General features: G+C 48.8%; 1 protein-coding gene across 3 annotated transcripts in view; it reads left to right on the plus strand.

Moving 5' to 3' along the window:
- LOC105695534 (four and a half LIM domains protein 2) overlaps nucleotides 1-25,803 on the plus strand; it is a 77,207-nt gene that overhangs the window by 12,254 nt on the left and 39,150 nt on the right. The window contains exons 1-3 of one of the 3 annotated variants that reach the window (XM_012417140.1): nucleotides 8,547-8,697; nucleotides 10,071-12,510; nucleotides 16,326-16,411. In XM_012417140.1, the coding sequence (XP_012272563.1) occupies nucleotides 10,198-12,510; nucleotides 16,326-16,411 (2,399 nt within the window). In that variant the 5' untranslated portion in view covers nucleotides 8,547-8,697; nucleotides 10,071-10,197. Of the gene's footprint in view, nucleotides 1-8,546; nucleotides 8,698-10,070; nucleotides 12,511-16,325; nucleotides 16,412-19,669; nucleotides 19,816-25,803 lie in introns of those variants that run through there. The other 2 variants (XM_023432147.1, XM_012417141.2) reach the window with 2 other exon arrangements.

Below are 25,803 nucleotides of genomic sequence, written 5' to 3' on the forward strand. Positions count from 1 at the left end.
ATATTTAGAAACGTAGACTCTAATTAAGTGCACGACATATAACTTATCGATCGTCTATCGACGCGTCGAGAAAATCGTGGACCGATCGATCGCGGTCGGCCCCGGGCGAGACCGAAATCCTCGAAGACTCTCGCGATGTCCGGGATGAACCGAATCTTACTTAAGATGATATGAAAGGGTCATTCTAAATAAAAAATATTTAAAAAACTTTCCTCCAAACTGGGCGCACTCATTTGAAACTTCAGCATGCGATTATGGAGACCCTAAGGAAGAACATGCTCTTGAAATTCCATTTTTAATAAAAAAAATTCTTTTCGTTTATCCCAGACTAGAGCCAAGAATACATTCTTTTTTTTTTCTTTTTAATAAAATTTCATGACCTTCCTTAGGACCTCCATTATCACGTGTTGAAGTTTCAAATGATTCGGTGCTGTCGGTTTGGAGAAAAGTTGTATCAATATTTTTACAATATATATGAAGGACCCTTTCATATCATGTTTTTTAATATTATGATGGGCGACATTGGCTGATATTTTTGAAAAACCATTTTAAATCTCTAATTGGTCACGCTCCGCTCTAGGCAAATCGACGTGCAGGTGGAACTGTAAGCGATGTGACCAGCTGCAACGGTGCAAGGTGTATCGAAAACCTGGACACCTCTATAAGCGACCGGTGACATAATCGCCTGGGAATGTTCCTGGGCCTGAGGCCCCCGGCGAACGAACCTGCCCGATTCTAGTCTTTGCCTCGTTTACGCTGAGACACACCTCGGAAGTCGCATTCAACCAGACCGAACGACGGAACATGATTTTCAAAGTCGAGATGCATCCGAAACAAGGTGCTTCGGACAGGAATCCAGATTCAGCAGGTCTGGACGGCTCGATCTCGGCTGGTCAAGTTCTACCAAACATTTCCTTGGAAGTTCCGAAGTCGAGTTTTCGATCCTTCCGAAACACAGGAAACTCACTGATTTACTTAACCCTTTGAACACGGCACCATTTCGACATACGGGCGAAATTAGTCTGACCGTGCGGGCAATATTCGACCAAACGTCGGGCGCCTTTAGACGCTCTTAGTAGCCAAAGGTTAATAAATTAATTTCTGTCGATCCATAGATGATTATCGGCAAGATGATGGACAACGAAATACTGGACCGACAAAATTCTTTGGTGGATAACGTTTGATTATATCAGGCATTGACACCAAATGTTACGATACGTCGGTACCTAGAAGAATATCGGAGTTGGCGATTGAACTATTGTTAGATAGTAAGAGAACGGTTCAATTAAAATATCTTCCTCGACAGAGGCAAACGAGTTCGGTTAAGCGAGGTAAAATCCACTCCGCTCAACCGGGACATTTTCTAAGGCGAACCGAGTCGCTCGTACGACTTCGGTCGAGGAAGAAAATTTCTTCTCTGCGGGGCTTGCTTTCCTACAAGGCGGGAAAGATGGCGAGGCCACGTGGAGCCGAATCGCCTAGACCTTGGGCGGTTAACAGGTCTCGCGAAGAGCGCCGGGAATGTCGGTTTTCCTCGCGGGTTTCTCCTTGGAATCAGCCAAGACTCATCGTCCCTGTTGATCCCGAATTGACCCATCTTCGTGGATCGGAGGATAAACCGCACGTCCCGGCGTTTCCGCGGTTCGGACGTTCCGCAGGAAGATATTAATCGCTCCCTCCGACAGGGAATCCGCGCCGATCGTGATTCACGCCGACCCTGGATTCTTTTAATCAGAGCCGCGTAAATAATCCAGCGATCTTCATTTACTGCAGAACGGCAAGTTTTATAATCCCGGGGATAATTGGCGGATTGGCGAATCAATTATCGCTCGTAAGAAAGGGGGATCGATTGCGTCGCAGTCAGGACGGCGAGGTGTCATGGCCGCGGAGGAAAATCTGCGGTCGATTTATCACCCAGCGACGTCTAGCGTAAATCGACGACGAATCGCCGTCGTAAAACGCCTCTCGGGCGAGGCCTTCGACGTCGAGGCGGCGCGGCGTCGATTTAAAAACAGTCGCAGAAACGATTCGTGCGCGATCCGCTCGGTCACGGTTTAAGAGGGCCTCGGTGAATTATTTCAGCCAGACGGCCTGATGTCACTTCCTGACTGACATCACCTCTGACAGCCATTAATCGCGCGCGTGCGAATCGTCGCGAGCGCGAGCGCCGATCGCGTGGGCCGTAAGGCTCCTCTCGGGGACGGATAAGCCTTTTTCAATATTCGAATTATGCCGACTGGTTTCCCTGAATAATGCATCGTCCTCGTGCTTATGGCCGACTCAAGCTCGGCGGGGCCCACGCGACTGCACGCGGCTCAAGAATCCGCCCAAGGCACGCGTGGCGGTCAATGGCGGAAGGTTTAGGCGATGGTTCACGCAATGGTTTAGGTGATGGTTCAGGCAATGGTTTAGGCGATGGTCTGGGGGACGGTTTAGGTGGCAGTTCAGGTGGAGGGCGCATCGGCTCAGAGAAACGCCCGCCTCTTTTCGACTAAGGCATTCTTAAGGTGAAGTGAAACCCCCTTCAAGTCAGTCGATTCGAATACAACACTTTTTTTTAAGGGTATTAGACTAAACTGCCCGAAACTTCGACACATCAGTCCTGATCATCTAAGAATTGTCCTGACACATTCAAAATTTGGATTTTTGTAAAAAATTCTTTAACTCCACACCAGACCAGGACCAAAATGGCGTCGAGCTCTCATATTTCGATCAATATACAATTAGCGAAAGCTCTGATATGAGAATCGAAAGGGTCAGGACAATTTTACGATAATTTAGAACACTCTGGTAATCGATAAACTCGCATTTGAACGGGATAAAGGCAAAAAAAAGTGTTGTATGCGCTTCTATGCTAAAACGATGGGAACACGAGGTCTCGGAGTGAAAATTTAATTGACCTGGAAATCACAGATGGCGCGGGGGGTCCCTCTGCAATCAATTAGGACCCTAGAAAGTATGAATCCAGAGGATTTCTGGAGTTTTACTTCGATTTCTTGATATTTATTGCACGAAAACGACAGATGGAGTATGCCATTTGGTACAATATCGAATATAATTTGATATAGCTGTCAATATAAAATCGAACTACGGCAACGTAGACATTTAGAAAAATCTTAATCGATGTCGATCAAGTTCCTCGGCGTGTTTTACTTCACCTTAATGGGATCAACTCGCCGTCCTTTCATCCCTACCCGCGAAGACTGACAAAATGCTAATGGAGAATATGTATAAGCAAACAAAATTTCAGTTAACCTAACAAGATTCTTCGATGCATTCGATTAAATCCAGGAGACGTTTTGATTGAGTCAACTGAATTGTAGGTTCCTTGATCAAATTTAAAACATTTTTCTTTATTCAGCCGAATATTGCTTTCTGCGCGTTGTTACGTAGAAGAGGTAGTTAGGGCTCGTGTATTAAGCACGTAGAAAATGTACCGAGAAGAATATAAACCACTTATGTATTTCGGTGTATTTACACGTAAGCTTTTGTAATAGGTTTATGTAAATTTCTACCGAAATTTACATAACAAATTTACATACATAAGATGCATTATATACGCTTCTTGAAGAAGTTGCATACGTTTTCGGCGTGCGGCCTGACTTTCAAACCCGCGCCAAAATTTCCGCGGCATTTTCTTCTCGACGCATCGTCTTATCACTGGTTATCGCGCGCGATAACATGGCGAGGCTCGCGCTTGCAGATTCCTGCACGACCGACCGCCGATAGAGTCGCGAGGGTTGGCCGCGGTGCGCGGAGACGCCGCGCGATGTCGCGGCCGATAATCCGCGGATTCCGCGCGGAATCGCCGCCGAGCGATCTCCGCGAGCCTCGCGAATTTCGAGGAGGCGACTAGCTGGCCGCCTCCGCTCCCCGCTTCATTCGGCCGCGACCCGCCGACCCCGACGTATCTCCTCACAATGGGGAACGGATCTTTCCCCGTGCGATTTGCGCGATCCGCTCGGATCTTCCCCGATTTTCGAGGATATTTTGTCCACTCCTGGATGATCGCTTGTATCCGCACCGGTAAAACCCGCGCTGGCTTTTTCGTCGGGAACAATTGCGAATAAATGAGCTTCATTGTTTCTGGCAATGTCGGGTAGATTCTTTGGACGAAATCACAATGCTAATATTGTATGTAGAATATTTCGTCTGTCTCGCGTACCCGCGTGTCTGAATTTCGTAACGCTCAAGTACCCGCATGTCTGATTTCCATCATGCTCGTGGACCCGCATATCTCATTTTCGTAACGTTCGCGAACCCGCATGTTCGAATTTCATGACGCTCAAGTACCCACATGTGCAATTTCCATCATATTCGTGGACCCGCATGTCCAAATTTCGTGACGCTCACATACCCGCATGTCCGAATTTCATGGCGTTCACATAGCCGCATGTCCGAATTTCATGACGTTCACATACCCGCATGTCCGATTTTCACGGCGATCACGTACCCGCTTGTTAAATTTTCGTTATACTCGAATTCTGAGTTCCCCCATATGCGAAGAAAGCAAAGATGCAATTCTCCATAAAAAATTCAATGCCGATGCGGTAGCTTAACGGTCTCCAATGCTCCTCCGGCGACTCGGAGGGCGCGAACCCCGGGCGTCCGTTCCGGAGGGAATAATCGATCGGAATGCCGATCGGAGCCGGTCGCTACCGAGTGACTCACCCGACTCGCCGACTCGCGGCGAGCGAAGTTGTGACACGGACCGCTAAATGCTTAACGGGTTCCGTCGTTAGGTCCCATTAGAGCATTTCGTCCGTTCCATTAGACCGCCGGTCGCGGGGATTTCCGATTCGCCGCGAGACGATTTATCAACCGCGGGGCGCGCAACACCGGGTTCCGCTGTACGACACGACCCCGACCGGGTTAACCGAGTCCAGGTGCGGCCCCAAGAGGAGGTCCCCGTGAATTATCGACTGTGGCTTTCTAATTACTCCCGCGCCATGTTCGACCAGAATTTCGCTGCGCGGGAATATAGAGACAGGACTGTAAAGATGTCCGGCCGCGTCTTAAAATTTAATCTCGGTAATCTCGAGGAAACCTTAAGGTGAAGTGAAACACGCCGAGGAACTTGATCGACGTCGTTAAATAAGATCTTTCTAAATGCCTACGTTGCCGACGTTCGTTTTTATATTGACAGCTGTGTCGAATTATATTGGGTATTGTATTAAATGGCATACTCCATCTGTCGTTTTCGTACAATAAATATCAAGAAATCGAAGTAAAACTCCAGAAATCCTCTGGATTCATACTTTCTGGGGCCCTAATTGATTGCAGAGGGACCCCCTGCGCCATCTGTGATTTCCAGGTCAATTAAATTTTCACTCCGAGACCTCGTATTCCCATCGTTTTAGCATAGAAGCGCATACAACACTTTTTTTGCCTTTATCCCGTTAAAATACGAATTTATCGATTACCAGAGTGTTCTGAATTATCGTAAAATTGTCCTGACCCTTTCGATTCTCATATCAGAGCCTTCGATAATTGTATATCGATCGAAATATGAGAGCTCGACGCCATTTTGGTTCTGGTCTGGGCTGAGTTAAAGAATTTAAAAAAAATATCCAATTTTGAATGTGTCAGGACAATTCTTAGATGATCAGGAGTGACGTGTCAAAGTTTCGGGCAGTTTGGTCTAATACCCTTAAAAAAAAGTGTTGTATTCGAATCGACTGACTTGAAGGGGGTTTCACTTCACCTTAACGCTCCGGCAGAAGATATATTTACACCGTCGATTTACTTCGTACTCGGTAATTCTAAAATTCATCCCGATGACGTTAGAAAACGTTACGACTGAACGCGGGTAAACGGACTCGATTTTCTGAAAATAGATACTCTCATTAGAGAGGTGGGTAAAAGTTTGGACAACACGCCGGATGCGGCACGTTACACGCGTGATTGCCTGGTATCGGTCCATATACCGCCGACTATCAGGCGTCGGTTTACGTCTAGGTATCGCCTCCCTTCTCGATGCGGATTACAATTAATTCGGTAGGTTTCCTTTTTCCCCCTCGCGCGGGAAAAGTGAAACTCTGTCCCCGTTTGCCCGTTACCCGATAGCGGGTTTTAATAGCCGCATCGTAAGGGACTTCTCGTGTAAAGAGATTCTCCCGAGAGCGCGGGAACGGGCTCTCTTAAGAGCCCTCTAAATCGAGAGCTTTCTGCCCCGAGGTTGGCGGACCTCGATATTGACTTCCCTTATTTGTTATACTTAACGACGCGTGATAGTCCTGTACAGGTACTGTCGCCTCGGATTCGTTATCGGGGGGAGAATAAATATAAATCGAGGCGTTAAAAACCGAGGGCGAGGGCGTTCGTTACTTTCCTCTGGCGGGGATTGAAATCTAACGAGTCTCGACGGACTCCGACTTCGTGCCCGACGTTCCATTAATCATTTTAATCGACCGAGCGGACCCGAGTTTCTTCCCGGCGTTCCCGAACTTCCCGATGTCGCTTCCCTACCGAGGATTCGGTTCTTCGTTTCGAGAGGCGCGCCATTTTGGGCGCGACGCGGTCTAAAGTCTCCTCTCTCTCCGGCTTAGTCGTGACGATCGTGAAAACGCGGGGGCGTATGTACAGAACCTTGTTCTCGTCCCACACGCAGGGCCGTACTCGAGGGAGATTTCAATAAATTAAATTACTCTCCGCTCTCTTCCGATCGACGAGTTTTCTCACCGGCGGGAGGGGAAGGGATCCCGACGAAATCCCATAGGCCGGAGATCGCGCGACCGCCGGGAAAACGCGCCGATTTTCCCCCCCTAGAGCCGGATCGATTCGCAATAATTGACTGCGGCCTTGATTTCTCGCTTATGCATACAGGAGTGCTCGTGAAATCGATCGTGCCGCCTTTAGCCTACATAAGCAGCTACACGCTCCGCTACGTGTTCCTTTTTGCGCCGGTGGAGTCTGCGAGCGACTCTCCTCCTCGGGACCGTATCTCTTTCCGTCGCTCTCGCAGTTATCTCCTCACCTCCCCCTCGGCCCGCGGACTCGTAAAGCCGAAGAACCGCGGCGATCCGTCCTGCAATTAGAACGCCAACGGAACTCCGGTAATCGCCGAGGGAAACCGTTAAATCTCGTCGCCGGAGATGCGGAAATCGGGACCGGGCTTGGACGGAAAATTTCTCGAGATTCGTCGAGACCCGAATCGAAATCCCGCAATTTTAGTTCAGATCTCGTCCGTCCTTCTAGTAATAAAAACGACGGAGCATGAAACTCAATTCTAAACTAGAAGCCGGTCTCTAGCGGCCATCTTGCGTTGTGCACCCCACCGCGCGATCTCGAATTCGCGAAAATCTCCAGCTGTAATACATGCCTAATATCGGTTACCGCGTACTGGAAGTCGGACAGGAATGTAATCATTATCTCCAGTGAATTTTATCTCGTCGCTTTCAATCGGGTTTGGATTTTTCAAAGAAATTATCCCATCGCGTTCGTTACCCAGATAGAAATTCACGATCATCATATGATAAGGAAAATTGATTTGCGAACAATTTGCGGACGATTTACTGCACGAAATGTCTGCAACATATGTACGCATATTATAGAATAAATTTGAGGAAAAATTTGCGATGAATTTGTCATAAATGGTTGTAGCAATATATTTACCGCATACTCGAGTCGTATGCCAGTTATGTCATGACCGACATATATGAACTGAAAATTTATGGAAAATTTAACATCATTCCATGTCATTAATTTGCGGACATTGTATGAAGTTAGGTAATGCCAGAAATGTAAGCTAAATTTTGCGTCACTTTGTCTATCTGGGTAGTGTATCGTTAATTACGGTATTATATTAAATTAATATTAAGACTGACAGAAGAAGAATAATCGATAATACGGATTCTTACTGCAAGGACATTTGGATTCTTTGAAGCTATTCCCGGTAAATCTAAAATAACTCCTAAATGAATTTACTTTTACCCATCGTCGTTGTGCCAAAAATCTGCACCTTGGCGCTTTACCACATTCTCACGTGATTAGTAATACCGGGAGAGAAAAAGGAACGTAACTCATTTTTATTTCTGTATACACGCTGTGGTTGGGTCAAAAAGACTCAATTTCGATCTAAAGATCATGACAGGGGACGCCGGACGCATCGAAAGATGGCGCCACCGGTCGCTCCGCCCACGCCTCGAATTTTCTCCGCATCGATACCCCTATCCCTTTCTTCTTAGATTTAGACCCGTGGTTCCTCGCGACCCTCCGGGCAGCTTGCGGCCACCTGCTCGCGCGTTTCCCGCGCGCCCCGCTCTCGGCCAATGGGGGCGCGCCTCGTCTCCCGTTGGCCGCGGCCGGCGCGGCGACCAATCAGCGCCGGCCCCGCAGCCTCCTGCAACGGGCCCACGTAACCCGGCGGAGCCGGTCTCGAGTCCCGAGCCGGTGCCCAGCCGGGACCCAGCCGGTACACGGCCGCGCCGGCCAGACACACCGGCCCGAGCCGCGTTGCGCCGATTAACGGGACCCCGCGGTAAGGCCCAATCAGGACCCGCTGGATAAGCGATCGCCGCGCCGTCCAATCGGGACGCGTCTTGACAAGCTCCGAGCAGTGCGCGAGCAGATTTCGGCCGAGTTGCGAGTGCGGTTTCGGCGCTTTAATCGCCACCTCGGACGAGTGGAAGTGTTTCCGGTCGGACCTCCGCGGGACTGGGCGAGGTGTCGGGAGGTTAAGCAGTGTTTGGTTCCGAGGTATTCTTAATAGCCGCGCGGGGCGCTGGGTGCCGGCCCGGCCGTCTTACCCCGATTAACGGGACCCTTCAGTCAGGACCAGTCAGGATCCCCGGACGGTCCACGGAGGGTCCTCGTTAACGGCGCCCGACGGTCTCGAGGATCGATCGATTCGATTCGAGGCGCGGGGCCCGGCCGAGTAATTCGAGTCTTATGGATGGAAAAGTGGAATGGATTAATTGGCATTTACTCGCGTACGTGGTATGGGTAATGTATGAGACGGTCGAGACCGGTCAGGATCCTCGGATAGGCGGCTTGGAGCGGTTCTTTTCCAGTTTCGATCCTTTCTTAAATGTTCTCGGTTGGTAGCTTCGGGCGAATTAAAATTACGGAATGAATCATGAAACGTGGAAGTAGGGGAGGGTCTTAGAATCCTAAGACGAGCGGACTCGTGATTCACCCTCCGTCTCGAGGAGACGTTTCGGCTCGTCTGGTCGGAAATAAAAGACTATTTTAAGGACCTCCCTAAGTACCAATCACGGACTCCCAGATGGGCGCCGGATCGACAATGCTCGTCTCGAAATAGCTCGCAGAGTGGCTCGATAGAATTTTCCTGAAAACAGCCCTCGGCCTCTATCTGCGTCATTCCGTCTAACGACGAGCGGTATTGCGCGGATTTTGTCAAACGAACGATCACCTCCAATTTTATCGTTAATTTTAATCATCCCGAATTCGTCGGGTCTGAGTCACGGCGATTAGCGGGTTTTGTTCCAAGACGAAAAAGGACATCCACCGTGACGCGATATTAACTCGCCGAGTCATGATTCGTCATCGGGAACGGGGAAGGTCCTTGATTGAAATTTTCCCCGAGATTTTCGACGTTTAGAGGCGGTTTAAGGAACCGGTTAAAGTTAGGAATCACGGGTTTTAACGGTATTCCGATGACGGCACGTTTTTCGCGGTTAAATCCCTGGAAAGGATCCTCTCTCTAAGGACGTAAAAATTGGCCGATGTTGCGAAATTCTCCAACGAGCGGGGAATAATTTAAATGGACCTTTGGACCGCTTTGATAACCGGCCGGTTAACTTTACGGACCACGGCTCTTAACGGGATCCTGACGCCAGGACTAAAAAGGACCTCCATCGAGAGAAATCGTGAAAGTTTCAGTCGCGTTTCCACGTCACCAAAGACCGGTGGTTTTTAGCTGAGAAAAAGAAAGAAAGAAAAAAAAATACATAGAAAATCGAGATATCGGAGTGAATGTAGAGCAGTTTTAAGCAGCCTTAGCTCGCGTCGAGATAGGCTCCTCGTTATTCACGATTTATGGAGCGCGGTTCGATACAGCTCTTATCATATCAGAAATTAATAATGAATCGTTTTCTTAAATCACTTAGTCGCATCGATCCGTGGAAAGTCCGACTTAATGGAGTGAAATTTTCAACGGACTGGCAGTTTCTCGAGTGAACTTCAGTGAGTAGTACATACCAGTGAGTGAGAATATCGGTAAGAAGGGCGACAAAAATGTCCCGATTTCGGGAAGCCATTCCGAGGGACGGGCCGACCTTCCCCGAAGTGTCCTTAAGGGCTCAGCCTTACTACAGTCCTCTGGAAGCCGTACAGGACTACCAAAACGGGACGAAGTTGTATCGGGAGAATCCTCAAACTATCGAAAATGGAAGGATCGATCGTAACGGTTACGATTACAAGGACGAGAGCGTGGATGTCCTGTATCGGAACAGCAGGAGGCAGTTTGCGAATTGGGAGGCGAAGGACATCCTGGATGCTGGGCTCGGGGGTCCAAGGAAGTCCCGGAAATCCGAGTTCGATCGGTCGGGGTCGAGCGAGGACAAGGAACTCGAAAAAGCCTTTAAGAGTCCTGAAAGTCTTAAGAGGAGGTCGGAGTCCTGCGAGCGGTGCGCAGGATCCAGCAGGAGCAGAAACGGTGGCAGTAGATCGAAGGATCGAGAAAACGGGAGACAGTACGGTGCCAGGAGCGACCGCGACCTCGAAAGATCTATGGATGTCCAGGATCGATATCCAGGATTGCCGATCAGGCCCAGATTCGGACACTCAAAGGACGAGGGGGGAGATAAGGGGGTGCCCGACACGTGGAACAACGCAAGGATCGATAGATTGCACGAGAGCGATATGGAGAGATCTAGATCGCGAGATCGAGAGAGGGAGGATCATTCGAAAGGACCATCTAAGAAGAGGATCGGGGTCCAGGACGTCGAGGAGGACAGGAAGGAGGTCTTCGAGCCTTGGCACAATTCGAGGATCGAGAAGTTCTACGACGAGGATCGAGACCGTAGATCTTACGATATCCGGGAAGATCGTGAGACCAATAGATCCGCCAACTCCCACGAACTCCTCAAAGGATCCCCGCCGGTGAAAAGATTCGGGAGATCGAAGGATGAGGGGAAGGACATCGATGCCCTGGAATCGAGACACGTCTCGAGGATCGACCGATACCGCGAGGAGGACCTCGACGAGCCGCGAGGATCTATCGAGGAGAGGTCCAGCGACAGGATCAGATCGATGATCGAGAGGCTACGACTGAGGGATGACGAAACCGCGAGGGAAACCTCCGATAGAAAGGACCACGAGAAAGGATCCTGGACCAAATTGATGGAGAGATCTAGAGCGCGATCGTGCGGCCGCGCGCGATCCACCGCCGATCGTATCCCCTCGATCGATCGGGAGATCGACGAAAGGGGACCCGTGGATCAAGGCCGGAAATCGATGGATCCGAAGGAAAACGGGCGAAAGTCCTCGATCGCCAGGACCTTCGAAGTAGATCGCGAGAGGATCGAATCACCGAGTCGGGACGGGAGAAATCTGCAGGATCGTGGATCCTTCCGCAGAAAACAGAGATCCAGGGATGTTGGATACTCCAAGACGAACTGTGCGATCGGCAAGGACGATTCGAGTCCTCGAATCGGTCAGTGGCAGTTTGGAAGATGCGACGGTCAGGATCGAGCCGATCGAAGGACCTCCGATGAGGTCGACCCGATCGATTCGGGGCGATCCATTGAAAAGGACCACTTGAAGGACCCCGCGAAAAGAAGGAGTTATTCCTGCGAAGGATCCTTGGACGACTTCGACGTCAGGATTCAAAAGTACGAGAGGTCGGGGTTCAGGAAGGATTCCGAGCCGGTCAGAAGGAGCTCGTTCAAGGACAGGACCTCGGAGACCAGAAGGAAGGGGTCGCTCAAGTCGAAGGATCGCGAGAGGTCCTCGAAAAAGGAGAGCAGGCACTCCAGGCCGCTGTCGCCCCCGAAGATCAACGATCTAGAGATCAGGGAGGATCCAAAGGACCTCAAGACTCGACCCACCCTGTCCACGAAGGACTGGCACGAGAGCAATCGTCAATTCGCCGCGAGGTACATCAAGGACCACAGCCTCATTCAGGATCGCATCGATCCCGAAGACCCTGACGAGGATCCCGAGAGTCCTTCCAAGAGGGACTTCCGATCCTTCGGGAAAGGACCCAAACCAATGAACTACGACCCGGACGAAGTCCCCGCGGATCGCAACGAGGTCCTTCAGGACATCGGTAGCAGGAGGAGGGGCACTTCCTGCCAGGATAGAAACGGCACCACGACGATCAAGATCAGGACCGCCTTTTCCGAAGATCCTGCCGGGAACGAGAGAAGGCGTCGACGTCGTCCTCGAGCCGAGGCCATTTTGGGGAGGAGAGGAAGGTACGAGGAGGACGGAGAAGCCGACGAGGACGAAGACGACGACGAGGAGGACTTTCGCAGGTCCAGGAAGGATCGACTTCACGGCAGGAGACTCGCGCCCTCCAGGACCCCCTGGGAATATCTCGAAGGGGTACGAGCTCCAAGTTACCCCGTAGATGCTATCGCAAATATCGCGTTTGATGGAATTTATCCTCCATTTTCTGGGCGTCTAAGGGCGGCCAGAGATATTCGACTCGCGTTGCGCAATGTCACTTGGCCAATAATGTCAACGCAAATGTCAGCGGACGCCCACGGAGTCGGCGAGTCGCGTAGGACACGCTAGGATAACATCTGAGACCCATCCGCCGGTAGTTCCGCTGAAAAATCGCCTTTGTGTCCCCGACTAATAAGTCCGCACTCTTACCTCTATTCCCCCGGCTTTCTCCGGGACGTTTGTCAACGCGTTTACGGCTAAAGAGTCGTTTGTGTCATTTTAAAGTGACGCTTTACCCTCGCCGAGAGCCTTCGCTCCTATCAACTGTACTTCGGTGCTGCAAGAAGCACTCCGACCGGACAGAAGCGTATGGTCACCGTGCCCATTTGCGTTCGCGTAAATCCAGACTTCCGACTGCCGTCATCGAACGGTCCAATAAATGCCACCTCGGACCGTCTTCGGTTAATACCCGTCTTCTTTAGTCTAAGAGGTGGACGGGAGTCGCCCGAGTCTCTCGGTTACGGTTATTCTCTTACGCCGGGTTACGAGAAGTCGTTATCGGATCTTGCATTTTTATCGGCCGGTCGAATGATTGCTCCACCGTTATTGTCGACAATGCTTAACGGGCCGATAAAGGATCTGGACTCGATGGAAATTTCTTGCAATCCGGCATTAGTCACCGTTGACGTTACGATTGCGAACAAGAGTGTAGTTACCCCTTCGCGATCGCGGATTTCCGTCGAGTGACGGAAATTGTGTAACGGCGGTCAGGTGTCGCTAAGAAACTACGTGGTTACACGTGGAGGTCGGGATTTTAAGGTTAATGGACGCCCTTTAGCCAAACTAAGCCAAATCATAGACATTTTTTCCAATTCAGTATCAGTCGTCGTTGACGTCACGATTGCAACACTCGCGTAGTTGTCCCTTCGCGTTTTTAATCAAATGCCAAAAACTCGCATCGAACAGGTGTTACGCTCTCAAATTGTAAAAAGTCACGCGTTAGCATCTAGGATTTTTATCAATTTCGGTCGAATAAACGCTGTACCGTTGTTAGCGGGAATTCATAAAGGGCCGATAAGGAATCTAGACAGAGATTTCTTGGACTTTGGCGTCAGTCGATATTACGATTGCGGACCCTCGCCTAGTTGTCCCTTCGCGATTTCGATCAAATGACGAAAATTCGCCCCGATGTGGGGTAACGGCGAAATCCGCGACTTAAGGTGAAGTGAAACACGCCGAGGAACTTGATCGACGTCGATGAAGAAGATATTTCTAAATGTCTACGTTGCCGACGTTCGTTTTTATATCGACTGCTGTGTCGAATTATATTGGATATTGTACCAAATGGCATACTCCACCTGTCGTTTTCGTACAGTAATTATAAAGAAATCGAAGTAAAACTCCAGAAATCCTCTGGATTCATGCTTTCTGGGGCCCTAATTGATTGCAGACGGACCCCCTGCGCCATCTGTGATTTCCAGGTGAATTAAATTTTCACTCCGAGACCTCGTATTACCATCGTTTTAGCATAGAAGCGCATACAACCCTATTTTTGCCTTTATCCCGTTCAAATGCGAGTTTATCGACTACCAGAGTGTTCTAAATTGTCGTAAAATTGTCCTGACCCTTTCGATTCTCATATCAGAGCTTTCGATAATTGTATATTGATCGAAATATGAGAGCTCGACGCCATTTTGGTTCTGGTCTGGGCTGAGTTAAAGAATTTAAAAAAAAAAATCCAAATTTTGAATGTGTCAGGACAATTCTTAGATGATCAGGAACGACGTGTCAAAGTTTCGGGCAGTTTGGTCTAATACCCTTAAAAAAGAGTGTTGTATTCGAATCGACTGACTTGATGGGGGTTTCACTTCACCTTACCACGCGTTATCAAGGAGGAATAAAAGTATCCGAGAATGAATCCTCTTCGCGAAGTTGGTCAGCGCGCTCGCTCCGGATTCCTCGCGTCTCGGCGAATCCCGTTCACGAAGATCAAATGAAAAGGCGCCTTGACTTGTGGTCCGTTTACACCGCAGTAAGCACTTGGAGCCGCGAGTTAGTTAAATAAGCGTGTAAAAAGTGCGCGGTCGACGCGCGTGTGGGTGTGCGTGTGTCCTCGTGAGAGAACGCTGAGCCCTCGGTTTCGGTGGCGTCTTTTTCCCGTGGAATGCTCCTCGAGGAATAAATTCTCCGAGCTGACCAGGCCCGTATTTATGGCTCCTCGGGCCCCGCGAGATTTATCAAAAAGGAGGAGGGAAGAAGAAGAAAAAAGAAAAAAGAAAAAGAAACAGAAGTGAGACACGAGAAAAGGAAATCGAGCAGCGCCGCGAGGAATTCGGCGGACGCCACGGATATCGTTTTTTCCACTCGCGGACCTACGATAAATTAGGTTTATTTCAGCCCCTTAGAGAGGGATGCGAGGTCGGAGTGGATCTCTCCTTCCTGGCGGATCCACCGAGAATCGGCCCTCTTCCAGAGTATATCCCTCGGTCGGGAATCTTTTATCGCGTTTGCGCATTTTCTCAAAGAAGAACGCAATCGGCAAGATCGGCCGTTGTCGACGTCGTCGGGATTTTAATGCCCCTACCCTGGCTGGTCGTCCTCCGGGACATTGAAGATTTTATCGCTCGTTATCCCCCGACGACGAGTCCCGTCGTAATCAGAGGGACGATAACCTCGATCGGAAGATCCGTAAATTAGTAATAAGATCGCGTGACGCCGCACCTGCTACGATGCAGTTTCATCACGATACCCCGAAGGCCTCTGTGCGTTGATACGTTCATTCGAGGTCATTTACTCGGGATTTTTTCTCGTAACCTCTTCCCTGGCGAGATCTCGTGACGCATTATTTCCTTTCCTCCTCGTTCCCCGCGTCAACTCTGTGCCTTTTCCGGCGGCTTTTCCCGAAAAAAAAAAAAGGGAAAATTAACCTCGATATTCGTGTTCCGACTCTCGGGGTACAAGATCCCCGGGATGCCGAAGATGCCGCCGCGATGCCTCGGAGGAAAGTCGCTGATCCCCGGCGTGTAAACGCGAGGCTCGCTTATATCCGCCCACGCGATCTCGAGAACTCTTACGAGGACTCTCCGAAACAGTTGGAAGACGTTCAAGAATTTCCCCCCGGCGTTCCGACTAATTTCTGACGAAACGGCCATAATTTACTTTCGTCTAGGTCAGGCACGAGGGCCGCGCCCGTAATAATGCCGCTTTTTTTACGAACTTGAACCAATTTTCTCGTTTTTTTTCTATTTTCCTCGCGGGAGGGTCTTCCGATCACCGGTAGATACGTCCAACTTGAAGATTCCAACGTTCGCGGGAAATCGGAGATCGCCCTTACGCGAGGATGTTCGCCCCGATCGCGAAACTCCGCGAGGTGATTACACGTGATTACAGGTGCGACAGACGATCGTCAGGGTCTGCCGCTCATGCACCGCGGAGCGCGATGACTGGATAATTATGAAAAAAAAGAAAGGGAAAAAAAATCATTTTCTAGCCACTCCGCCGTCTTTAATTACCCCTCCGGCCTTGTCCCACTTCTGGTCCTTAAACGCCGTGCGTGGATTTTTTTTTATATCGACGATCGACGTGGATCGTCTGGACTCGCCGGGGCGGATCAATTTTGTCATGAAAAATTGAGTTAACCCGCGGGCGTTGTATCTCTTAGATTTAATTCGAGGGTCGGTCGTTATTATTAGGTCTTATTATCCTGCCTGTAATCTTTCGTAATTTCGAATTATTATTTTTTTTTCCTTCAGGGCGTACGGATCACGGATCTGGAGGAGGGTCAGCCATGTTTGCAATGCGGCGAGACGTGTCCTGGATTCTCGCCACATTCGTGGAGGTGAGTTGTAACGTCGCATTTAGATACGCGAAAATAATTAAACGATGTCAATGACGAGATCGAATTTCCCCGAGATTCTCTCCTCTTTGACCGGGTCGCCGAGGAGGGCCGCCTTAAGGTGAAGTGAAACACGTCGAGAAACTTGATCGACGTCTATAAAGAAGATTTCTCTAAATGCCTACGTTGCCGACGTTCGTGTTTATATTGACAACTGTGTCGAATCATATTGGATATTGTACCAAATGGCATACTCCACCTGTCGTTATCGTACAATAAATATAAAAAAATCGAAGTAAAACTCCAGAAATCCCCTGGATTCATGCTTTCTGGGGCCCTAATTGACTGCAGAGGGACCCCCTGCGCCATCTGTGATTTCCAGGTGAATTAAATTTTCACTCCGAGACCTCGTATTCCCATCGTCTTAGCATAGAAGCGCATACAACACTTTTTTGCCTTTATCCCGTTCAATTGCGAATTTATCGATTACCAGAGTGTTCTAAATTATCGTAAAATTGTCCTGACCCTTTTGATTCTCATATCAGTGCTTTCGATAATTGTATATTGATCGAAATATGAGAGCTCGACGCCATTTTGGTTCTGGTCTGGGCTGAGTTAAAGAATTTTTTCCAAAAATCCAAATTTGGAATGTGTCAGGACAATTCTTAGATGATCAGGAGCCACGTGTCAAAGTGTCGGACAGTTTGGTCTAATACCCTTAAAAAAAAGTGTTGTATTCGAATCGACTGATTTGAAGGGGGTTTCACTTCACCTTAATCGGTAATTACTGGTAGCGATCGATCCGTTAAACGGAGTTGTTCAATAGGTCGGCCCGCAGCCGGCAGGGCGCTTCTGTAATTCGCAACCTCTCGCGAGATATCGTGATCGGCATTACGTCACTGATTGGCGTTCCCTCCACTTTCTCCGGGATATCGGGGAGAACCGGGGAAATAAGAGTGCGATCCTCCGAGTGGCCGCCCGGCGAGGCCGATTTATATAAACCGGCGGATTATATCACCGAAGACGGACGATTTCCCGGAGCGAAGAGACCCGATGGAGTCTCGCACCAAGTGCACTAACAAACGCGAAAAGAAATGCCAATCTGGGGAATCCAACCGATTTTGCCGGTATCTTACGACCATGCGATTCGAGGGAAAATCCTCCCGACCAAATGCGAAAAGAAATTACGATCTCGAAGACTTGGCTCGAATTGGGGGTTATTTTAATCCAAACGATTAGGAGGAAAAATTGTATATACCGAATACGATTTCGAGGGACTGGCTAAAATTTGCATTATTCTAATCGAGCGATTCGAGAGGGAATATCTTGTTTTGTGCCAGGTTGAACTTCGAATAATGATTGGATATGCGTTTCGCGCCAGTATTGGCGTCATAAGGCTTCGCGCTTGTATGCGCTGCCGTGTGTGTATTTGGCGCGAGACTCTACCGGGTTCCGCGATCGAGGCGACTGCCGCGCTGGCGCGGCGGGAAGGTCGAGCGGTGCCGCCATCTGTCCGCTCGGTCGGTCACCGCGATCGGATTTCTCCCCGCGCGAGTGCACCTGACGTCCGCGATTCGGTGACCGCTCGAGTTGCCGAACTCGGCGCCTCCTCGCTCCTCCTCGTTTCTCGAAATAAGTCCCCAAGAAGCGTTTAACGAAAGCTGTACGCCCTAAGCGAGGCAAAAGTGCCCGCGAGCCGACGAACGACTCGGCGAACCCGACGGAAAATGGCCGCGCTACCGTGGCGAGAAAAAGCCGGGTGATTAATTGCCCGATTAATCCGTTCCGCGGCGCTGCGAAATGTCGCGTTTCGCAACCGGGCGCTCACGCTCGAGCACGCGCATTACGCACGGCCGACGACGCCGATATTTCGCGAGCCCGCCGGTTCCTCCTCCGGTCGCCTTGACGCCTTTCTCCCCCCGATGCGCTTTGCTCGACTCCTGTGGATTCCTCATTTTCTTTTTTAACCTTTTCTTTCCTCCTTCATCTCGACTCCAATAAGCTCGAAGTTTCGCCGAGCGCGTCGAGCGTCGCACGGAGCGCGGCGCGGCACCGCGTCGAGGATAAAGAATCAATCGGAATGTGGAATCGACCTCGGGCGTCTCTTCCGGTTTTCATTGGTTTTTCTACCTCGCCGTGACGACGCGCACCGGACGACATCCGACTTGCTCCCTGGGACCTCGGCCTTAACCTCTAATTTTTTAAAAGGACGATCTCGATAAGACCCTCGACAAGTTCGAAGCCGTTCACAACGGGAGCACTGTTCAAGGGGCTCGTGGGATCGAAGCGAGTTGGCGTCCAAGAAAGATCCTTAACCTCGAAGAATCGCGAGATTCCTTCGGGATTTTTTGAATTCCACGCGCCCCCGGCTCTCGAAACTCGAGGCCGCGCGTCTCCATCGGCGGGTGTCGTCGCTCCGTGTACTTAGCTTGGACGTAAACCCCTTGCATACATAACCCGTCTTTCATCCCGGTCATCTCGCGTGCTCGTACGGCCGACACGTGGCTCGCATAAGACGCTCTTCCCTCTTCCCGAGCACGTTGTCGGCCGAGACTCAGGCCGGAAGACCCGAAAGTGCCCGGAATGTCGGCGAGATTTCTTTCAGACTCGCTTAACAATTAGGCGATTGTAGGTCATTAAGTGAGCAACCCGCTCTCGTCCCTCTTACATGAACCTGTGTGCACATACACGTTTATACCCGCGTATATGTATAATATGTGTATATATACACGTTCTGATTCGCTCGCCGGGTAGCGCCCGAGTGCTCGTGCACTCGGTCCAGTGTGTGAGGGCGCGCGCGCTCGCCGGGCCTTTAGCGGGAGCCCGCATGGCCGAGTGACTCATGTCTTCTCCCGCCCGAAGGGAGCGAAAGAGAAGGAGCGAGCTACCGCCTCGGGTGGGAGAGGGAGAGAGACGGAGAGCGAGCAGCGAGCTCCCGCGTCTCGGGTTGCCCTAGTGCGGCCAATACCGCGGCGCACGCGAGTGCACGTGTACGCGTGCACCGGGAGCGCAGGCCCGCGCGGCACAGGGGAAAGCAGCCAATCGGACGAGGGACGCGCGCGCGAGATGCGCGCGGGACGCGCAGGCAAACAGTGTCCACTTGCCGCGCTGCCATGCCGGTGCGCGACACCACGTGGTGCGAACAGCTGACGCCTTGTTGTCGTCCTTGACAGCCGTTGGATTCGACGTTCTCCGGACCGGTCGACGCGGTTAACAGTGAGAATAATAATCGGGGTGCTATAGATGTGCGCGGTAATTTTAAACGCGCGAATTTTCATTTCTTTTTTTTTTCTCGCGTCGCAAGTGGCGACGCTACGTGGACGCTTAACGAAGTAAATGGGTTTCTAGACGGTTTGACAGAGGACCCGAGGTGCGATGAGTACGTAGACGCGAAATGAAGGGAGAAGGTAATTTCTGTCACTTGACAATTAGTCCCGCTCTCCTGTTGACATTTCTATCGCTCGCGGGAAATGACACTTCCAGTCTACCGGAGCTCGGTTCGCGACCGACCGTCGGCTCTCGATCTGGAATTTAATTAGTCGCGACGAGTGGGTCTTCGAACGATTGTCGAGACGGACTCGTCGAGACGACGCGGCGATCCGACGTCACTCGAGTGGCAATAGGTCCGGCTAATAGCGCTAGTTGTCAATTGTTGCGAGTCGAGTCGACTCGACCGCAGCTGCGGCCGATCACGAGTTGCGGGGTGAACGTTTGAGTAGAGTCGGACGTTCGTGAGAAACGAATTATTCGTCGAAACGTGCCTCCGTGTCGCGGAGATTTCGGAGCAAATTATTCCCCAAGGTCGGCTCGCTCGGTCCTTTCCTCTCCCGGCAACCTCCTCCTCTTCGGCCGGACAATTTATTTTCTATTTCCAGCGGATGTCTCACGTTTGCGTCGAAAACCCGCAGAAAGTCCGCGCTCGAAATTAGGCGCGTCCACCCGGAAACGCTGGCCGGGATGCCGAACGGAGATGCCCTCGAGCCTGGGGATACGCGGTCCTTAAAGGCTACCGCCCACGTGGGGAGTCTATTTTAAATCGACGACCACCTATCGGGGGACTTTAAAAAGTCCGCCGGGCAGTAAACTCTGATTTATCGCTCGGTGCACTGCCGGTGGTGCGATAAAACTCTATTCCTGTCCCCGCGCCGCGACAATGCGATCCGTCCGCTCCGGGATGCACTCCTCGTTTCCGGAAGTAGGGACGAGCAAAGCTCGCTCTTCTCTTCGTCTAAATCTTGCATTTGCTCGTTGCTAAGCAACAGCGACGAACAAAATCGGTTTCGATCTCGGTCTCGTATTTTTTTGAAGACCTACGCTGAGAAAAGAAAAGTTAATTGACTCAAAGAAATATGCATTGCTGCAAAAAAATCCTGCGGTCAAGTACGTCCAAAGAAACGTCAGGACGAGTAGAGAAAATTAGTTTAAATTAACAATATTAACTCAAACAATGTTGACTCAAAGAAATATGCATTGCTGCAAAAAAATCCTGCGGTCAAGTACGTCCAAAGAAACGTCAGGACGAGTAAAGAAAATTAGTTTAAATTAACAATAATTTTCTTCGTATCGTTAACATGTACGTTGTTGCCCGAATCATGTATAATTGCAAGGAACAATTGTCTCGTTGAGATGAATAATTGTATTCTTGGTTTAAACGAATTTTATTTACTCAATCGATCTTCTTGGACGTATGCGATCGCAGGACTTTTTTGTCGCAATGCATATTTCTTTGTCAGTTAACTTCTTTTCTTAGGGTATAAATCGAGAGTGACACCAAAATCCTGGTAGCCTCGACCTTAAGACGACGTGAAAGTGGCGTCGAAGAGGTTTTGTTTATAATACTTTTCTCCCAACTCGGTTTACCAAATAGTTTGAAACTCTACAACGTGAATGGGAAGACTATAAGGAAGGTCCTGAAACTCATGAAATTTCAATTCCTTTGAAATTTCTTTATAGGCATATTAAAAATAGTATATAAGAAATGAAATTTCGGGAGTTTTAGGACCTACCTTAGGGTCTCCATATTCACGTTTTAAGGTATGAAACGATTTGAGACACCCAGTTCGTAGAAACGTTTTACGAACGATTGAGCTTTCGGATGCCACTTTCACATCCCCTTAATCGCGGATTTTCACTATGTCACCGAACCGTCGCGACGTCCAAATGATGCACTTTGGACGTAGAATACGAGAGACGAGAAAATCGCGAGTAAATAATTAGGGGAACGACCCGTGGAGTTTATTCGGTATACCTTTGCGCCAGCCAATTGACCAGCTTGATGCATCGGAGGTATATATATATCTACTTCCACATACTCTGTTTGAACTGGAAGTCGGCCAATCTTCTAGAACGGATCCGGAGAACCGAAGGAATTGGATGAAAGTCGTCATGCGATTAGCGTCATCTCGAGCGCGCTTCTTGTTCGGGGTGAACCGGTGTGCACGTGCCCGACATGCGTGGATGCACGTACGTACAGGACTCGTACCTACGTACCGGCACCTCACACCCACGCAAAGTGTGCAGTGAGATCACCTTTATAGTTTGACTTCTTAGTCACGACTACACTCCACGTAGTCTCGGGTGGAAAGGAAGGAAATGCACTCGAAGGGGACTTTTTATTTTCCCAAAATTCGGCCTCTACTTAAGGTGACGTGAAAGTGGCGTCGAAGAGGTTTTGTTTATAAAACTTTTCTCCCAACTCGGTTTACCGAATAGTTTGAAACTTTACTACGTGAATAGGTAGACTATAAGGAAGGTCCTGAAACTCATGAAATTCCTATTCTTTTCAAATTTCTTTACAGGTATTTTAGACATAGTTTATAAAAAATGAAATTTCGCGAGTGTCAGGACCTACGTTAGGGTCTCCATATTCACGTTTTAAAGTATGAAACGATTTGAGACACCCAGTTCGTTGAAATGTTTTATGAACGATTGAGTCACATCCCCTTAAGGTGATGTGAAAGTGGCGTCGAAGAGGCTTTGTTTATAAAATTTTTCTCCCAACTCGATTTACCGAATAGTTTGAAACGTTACAACGTGAATCGGGAGACTATAAGGAGGGTCCTGAAACTCATGAAATTTCAATTCTTTTCAAATTTGTTTATAGGTATTTTCAAAATAGTATATAAAAAATGAAATTTCACGAGTTTCAGGACCTACCTTAGAGTCTCCATATTTACGTTTTAAAGTATGAAAGGATTTGAGACACCCAGTTCGTTGAAATGTTTTATGAACGATTGAGTTATCGGATGCCCCTTAACCAAGGAAAGGAAAATTGTCAGGTATAGCGGCTTTGAAAACTTCCACTCGGCATTCTCCGGCGGTATTATTCCGACCTAATGGACGGCGTCGTTTAGCGACGTGATAACCTTGCGGAATGATTATCCGACTTGTCGGGATATCGATCCGGACGTTCAGGGTGCGGTGATCCTGCAAACAGTCCGAGTCCTGCCGAACTTTCTCTCCAGTTGACACCCTGAAAATCAACATAGGTCAATTAACACTCGCCCTAAGTGATATGGCACCGAATCGTGGAAGGCACAAAGGGATGCCTCGGAATCTCCGATAAGAGAGCTCTCATTAGATTAATCGCACCGTTCTCACTCGGCCGGCCAATGGTGTATCGGTTTCCTTTGAAAAATTCCTAATTGGGAATTTTTTTTTTCATTTCTTATTTTCGCCGACGGTACCTTTCTCGTCGCTCAGGGGTCCGAGAACGACCCAAGGAAGAATGCATCGTAAATGTCGCGTCGTCCTACACGCTGCTGGAGTGCACGCGTGGATTTTGCAGAATGCAGCCTGTGGGACGCTGCTTTTCCGATTGCCTCATGGCATGTGGCGAAACTCCCGAGAAATCGCGGGGGGAAATTGGAAAATATCACGGGCGCTTTTAGATTGCTCGAGAGACGCTGCTAAATCTAAGGGAAAACTATTACCCGAGATGCATCTAGTCGCGGGATATGGCTGCAGTATTAGGCGCGCCCGAGAAGTGCATTCTGCACGTAAGCCTAAAGAATCTCGTTAGTCGTCTTACGACGATAAGGATTCTCCGGAGAAAATGGCGTCTCGAAAGTAGAATTTCCTGGAGGCGGACTTCTCCATCCCCGAGAGCACCCTTAATCGCTAGGAAATTACTGGCGCTCGCTGATATCACCGAGATAATGAATTTATTGAGACAATGTTGGCGTCACCTCCGGATGTTGAATGTTATAACCTTATCGAAGCATTTACACCGGCTCGAGTTTCATCACAGTCTGAATAATTCGAGATTCTTTCGTCAGAGACGGACATTTTGAGTCGACAAATATTCGAGTCGTTGACCCGGATGGAATTATCCAGGTCGATAAACGCCGATTCGCCGTTAAGGGGTTACACCACTTCGACCCACCCAAAAATTACGGTTTTTCAAGAATTTTTTTTTAAGAATTAAAACGTTTTTATCCAAATTAAAGTACAGTAAGGTATTATACTACTATTAAACAAAAAATGCCTTTTTTGTATTTTTTTTATTTACAAAAATGGCGGCTTGGAAGGCGATTTACCGGAGCGCTGCGAAAATCGATGATCGTGCGGTGGGCACGATAAATCAGTCTAGGTTTAAGTTAGAACAATAAACGAAAAAGAATTAGTTTCTGTAGCCCAAAAGCTAGCGAAATACGTAGCCGTTTTCAAAAATATGCATTTTTCACAAAATGGCATCGATTTGAGAGGAAAGATACGTATTTTGCCCTAAATTTCGTTAATTAATGTTGCATAAAAACTGCGTATATGAATACATTGAAAAAAACCATACGTATTTTGCTAGATAAACATATCACGAATAAAATAAAAAAAAAGAATCAAGACGATTGATTGACAATTGGCGGAGCTAGAGTGCCCATCGATTTTTAAAATGCAGTTTTAAGAAAAACGCGTTTACGCGTGAGTGAGTTTAATAGTAGTATAATACCTTACTGTACTTTAATTTGGATAAACACATTTAATTCTTAAAGAAATGTTTGGGTGCGTCAAAGTGGTGTAACCCCTTAAGGCCGCTAAAGTCGGGAAAAGAAACACCGGCGCGCGTATTAAAAAAGGAAGAAATGAAAAAAAAGAACAACTGCCGATTAAGAACCTCGAAAATACCTCGTTCTCGTTTTTTTCTCTGTCTCGTTAAGGAAATTATCACGCTCCAAGTTGTAGAGAGGGAAGAACAAAAATGCGGTTTCGTGGCGACTCGTCGCGGAGTTATTTCCTTATTATTCGCCGTTAAGCTCATCAAAGTCGGTAAAAGAAACACCGGCGCGCGAATTAAAAAAAAAATGCAGACCATGAACCTCGAAAATACATTGAGTTCATTTTCGGAAATTATCCCGCTCAAAGATACCTACGGCGAGTCGAAGGCATAAAAAAAGAATGCGGTTTTGCAGCGACTTATCGCGGAGTTGATAAGGTCTTAATCGAGCTCTCGCGAGTTGGAAACAAACGATGAGTTTCCTTATCGGCGTTTCGCGATAACTCGGCCAGTTAATGCTATCCGTTTCCCCCTAATTGCCCGGTAACTCTTATAATTCCGAGATTATCGAAACCTGGAGAGTCAGAAGTTCATGACTTGTTTTCGAGGATCAACTCGTAGGTTTATTCGTCACTTTGGATGCGTATCGGCCACTGATATGCATATCGCGAGTACATTAATATGCATATCTCCCCGGATACATGCAAACGCCGGAATATGGAGAATTTATGTACACTCGAAAACTGCCGATGAGCGTTCGTTGCGATGACTCAGGGAAGGAAACAGTTGAACAAGCGACGAATTGCCGGTCGTTTGAATGTACACAAGTGCTCCTAGATCGCTTGACGGTTATTCATCGCTCGTCAAGGTCGTGGACAAGTGCTCGTCGGTGTGGCCTTTTGGAAACGACTCTAGCAGAGTGACTCAAGAGACCTCCCCAGGGTGGAGGGTCGATAAGATCGATTTTCTTTTCGGCTGATCGAAAGGAGCTTTCCACGTATAAGAGGAAGTAAAGGCCCCTGGAACAGTTGATCATCTGTTAACACTTAACAAAATAAGCTGTCAACAATGTCTTCTTTTCTTTTTCTCGTTCACTTCCGCATATTCCATACAATACAGTAACAATTGAATATTCTCAGGATCTCGGAACAGAAAAAAAGGTACGATCTTAAAGTGCAGATAAATGTACCCAGAAAGTTACACGCTAATGGTACGTAAGTTTTCAACGATAAGTCGTCGATAAGTCGGTGAAAACCGATCGGTACAGATTAAACCGACGATTACAGACCTCGATTAGACTAAACCGATCGCGAATCGCTACGATTTATCGCGCGTTGCCGTCTTTAGCGATTTTCCGAAACGGCGGCCGAATTGTAGAAGCGTTCCCAGCTGTTTGTCTGGGTTA

Source organism: Orussus abietinus, unplaced genomic scaffold, assembly GCF_000612105.2.
Source record: "Orussus abietinus isolate OABI.00-Male unplaced genomic scaffold, Oabi_2.0 scaffold250, whole genome shotgun sequence".
In the NCBI taxonomy this organism is placed as follows: Eukaryota; Metazoa; Arthropoda; class Insecta; order Hymenoptera; family Orussidae; genus Orussus; species Orussus abietinus.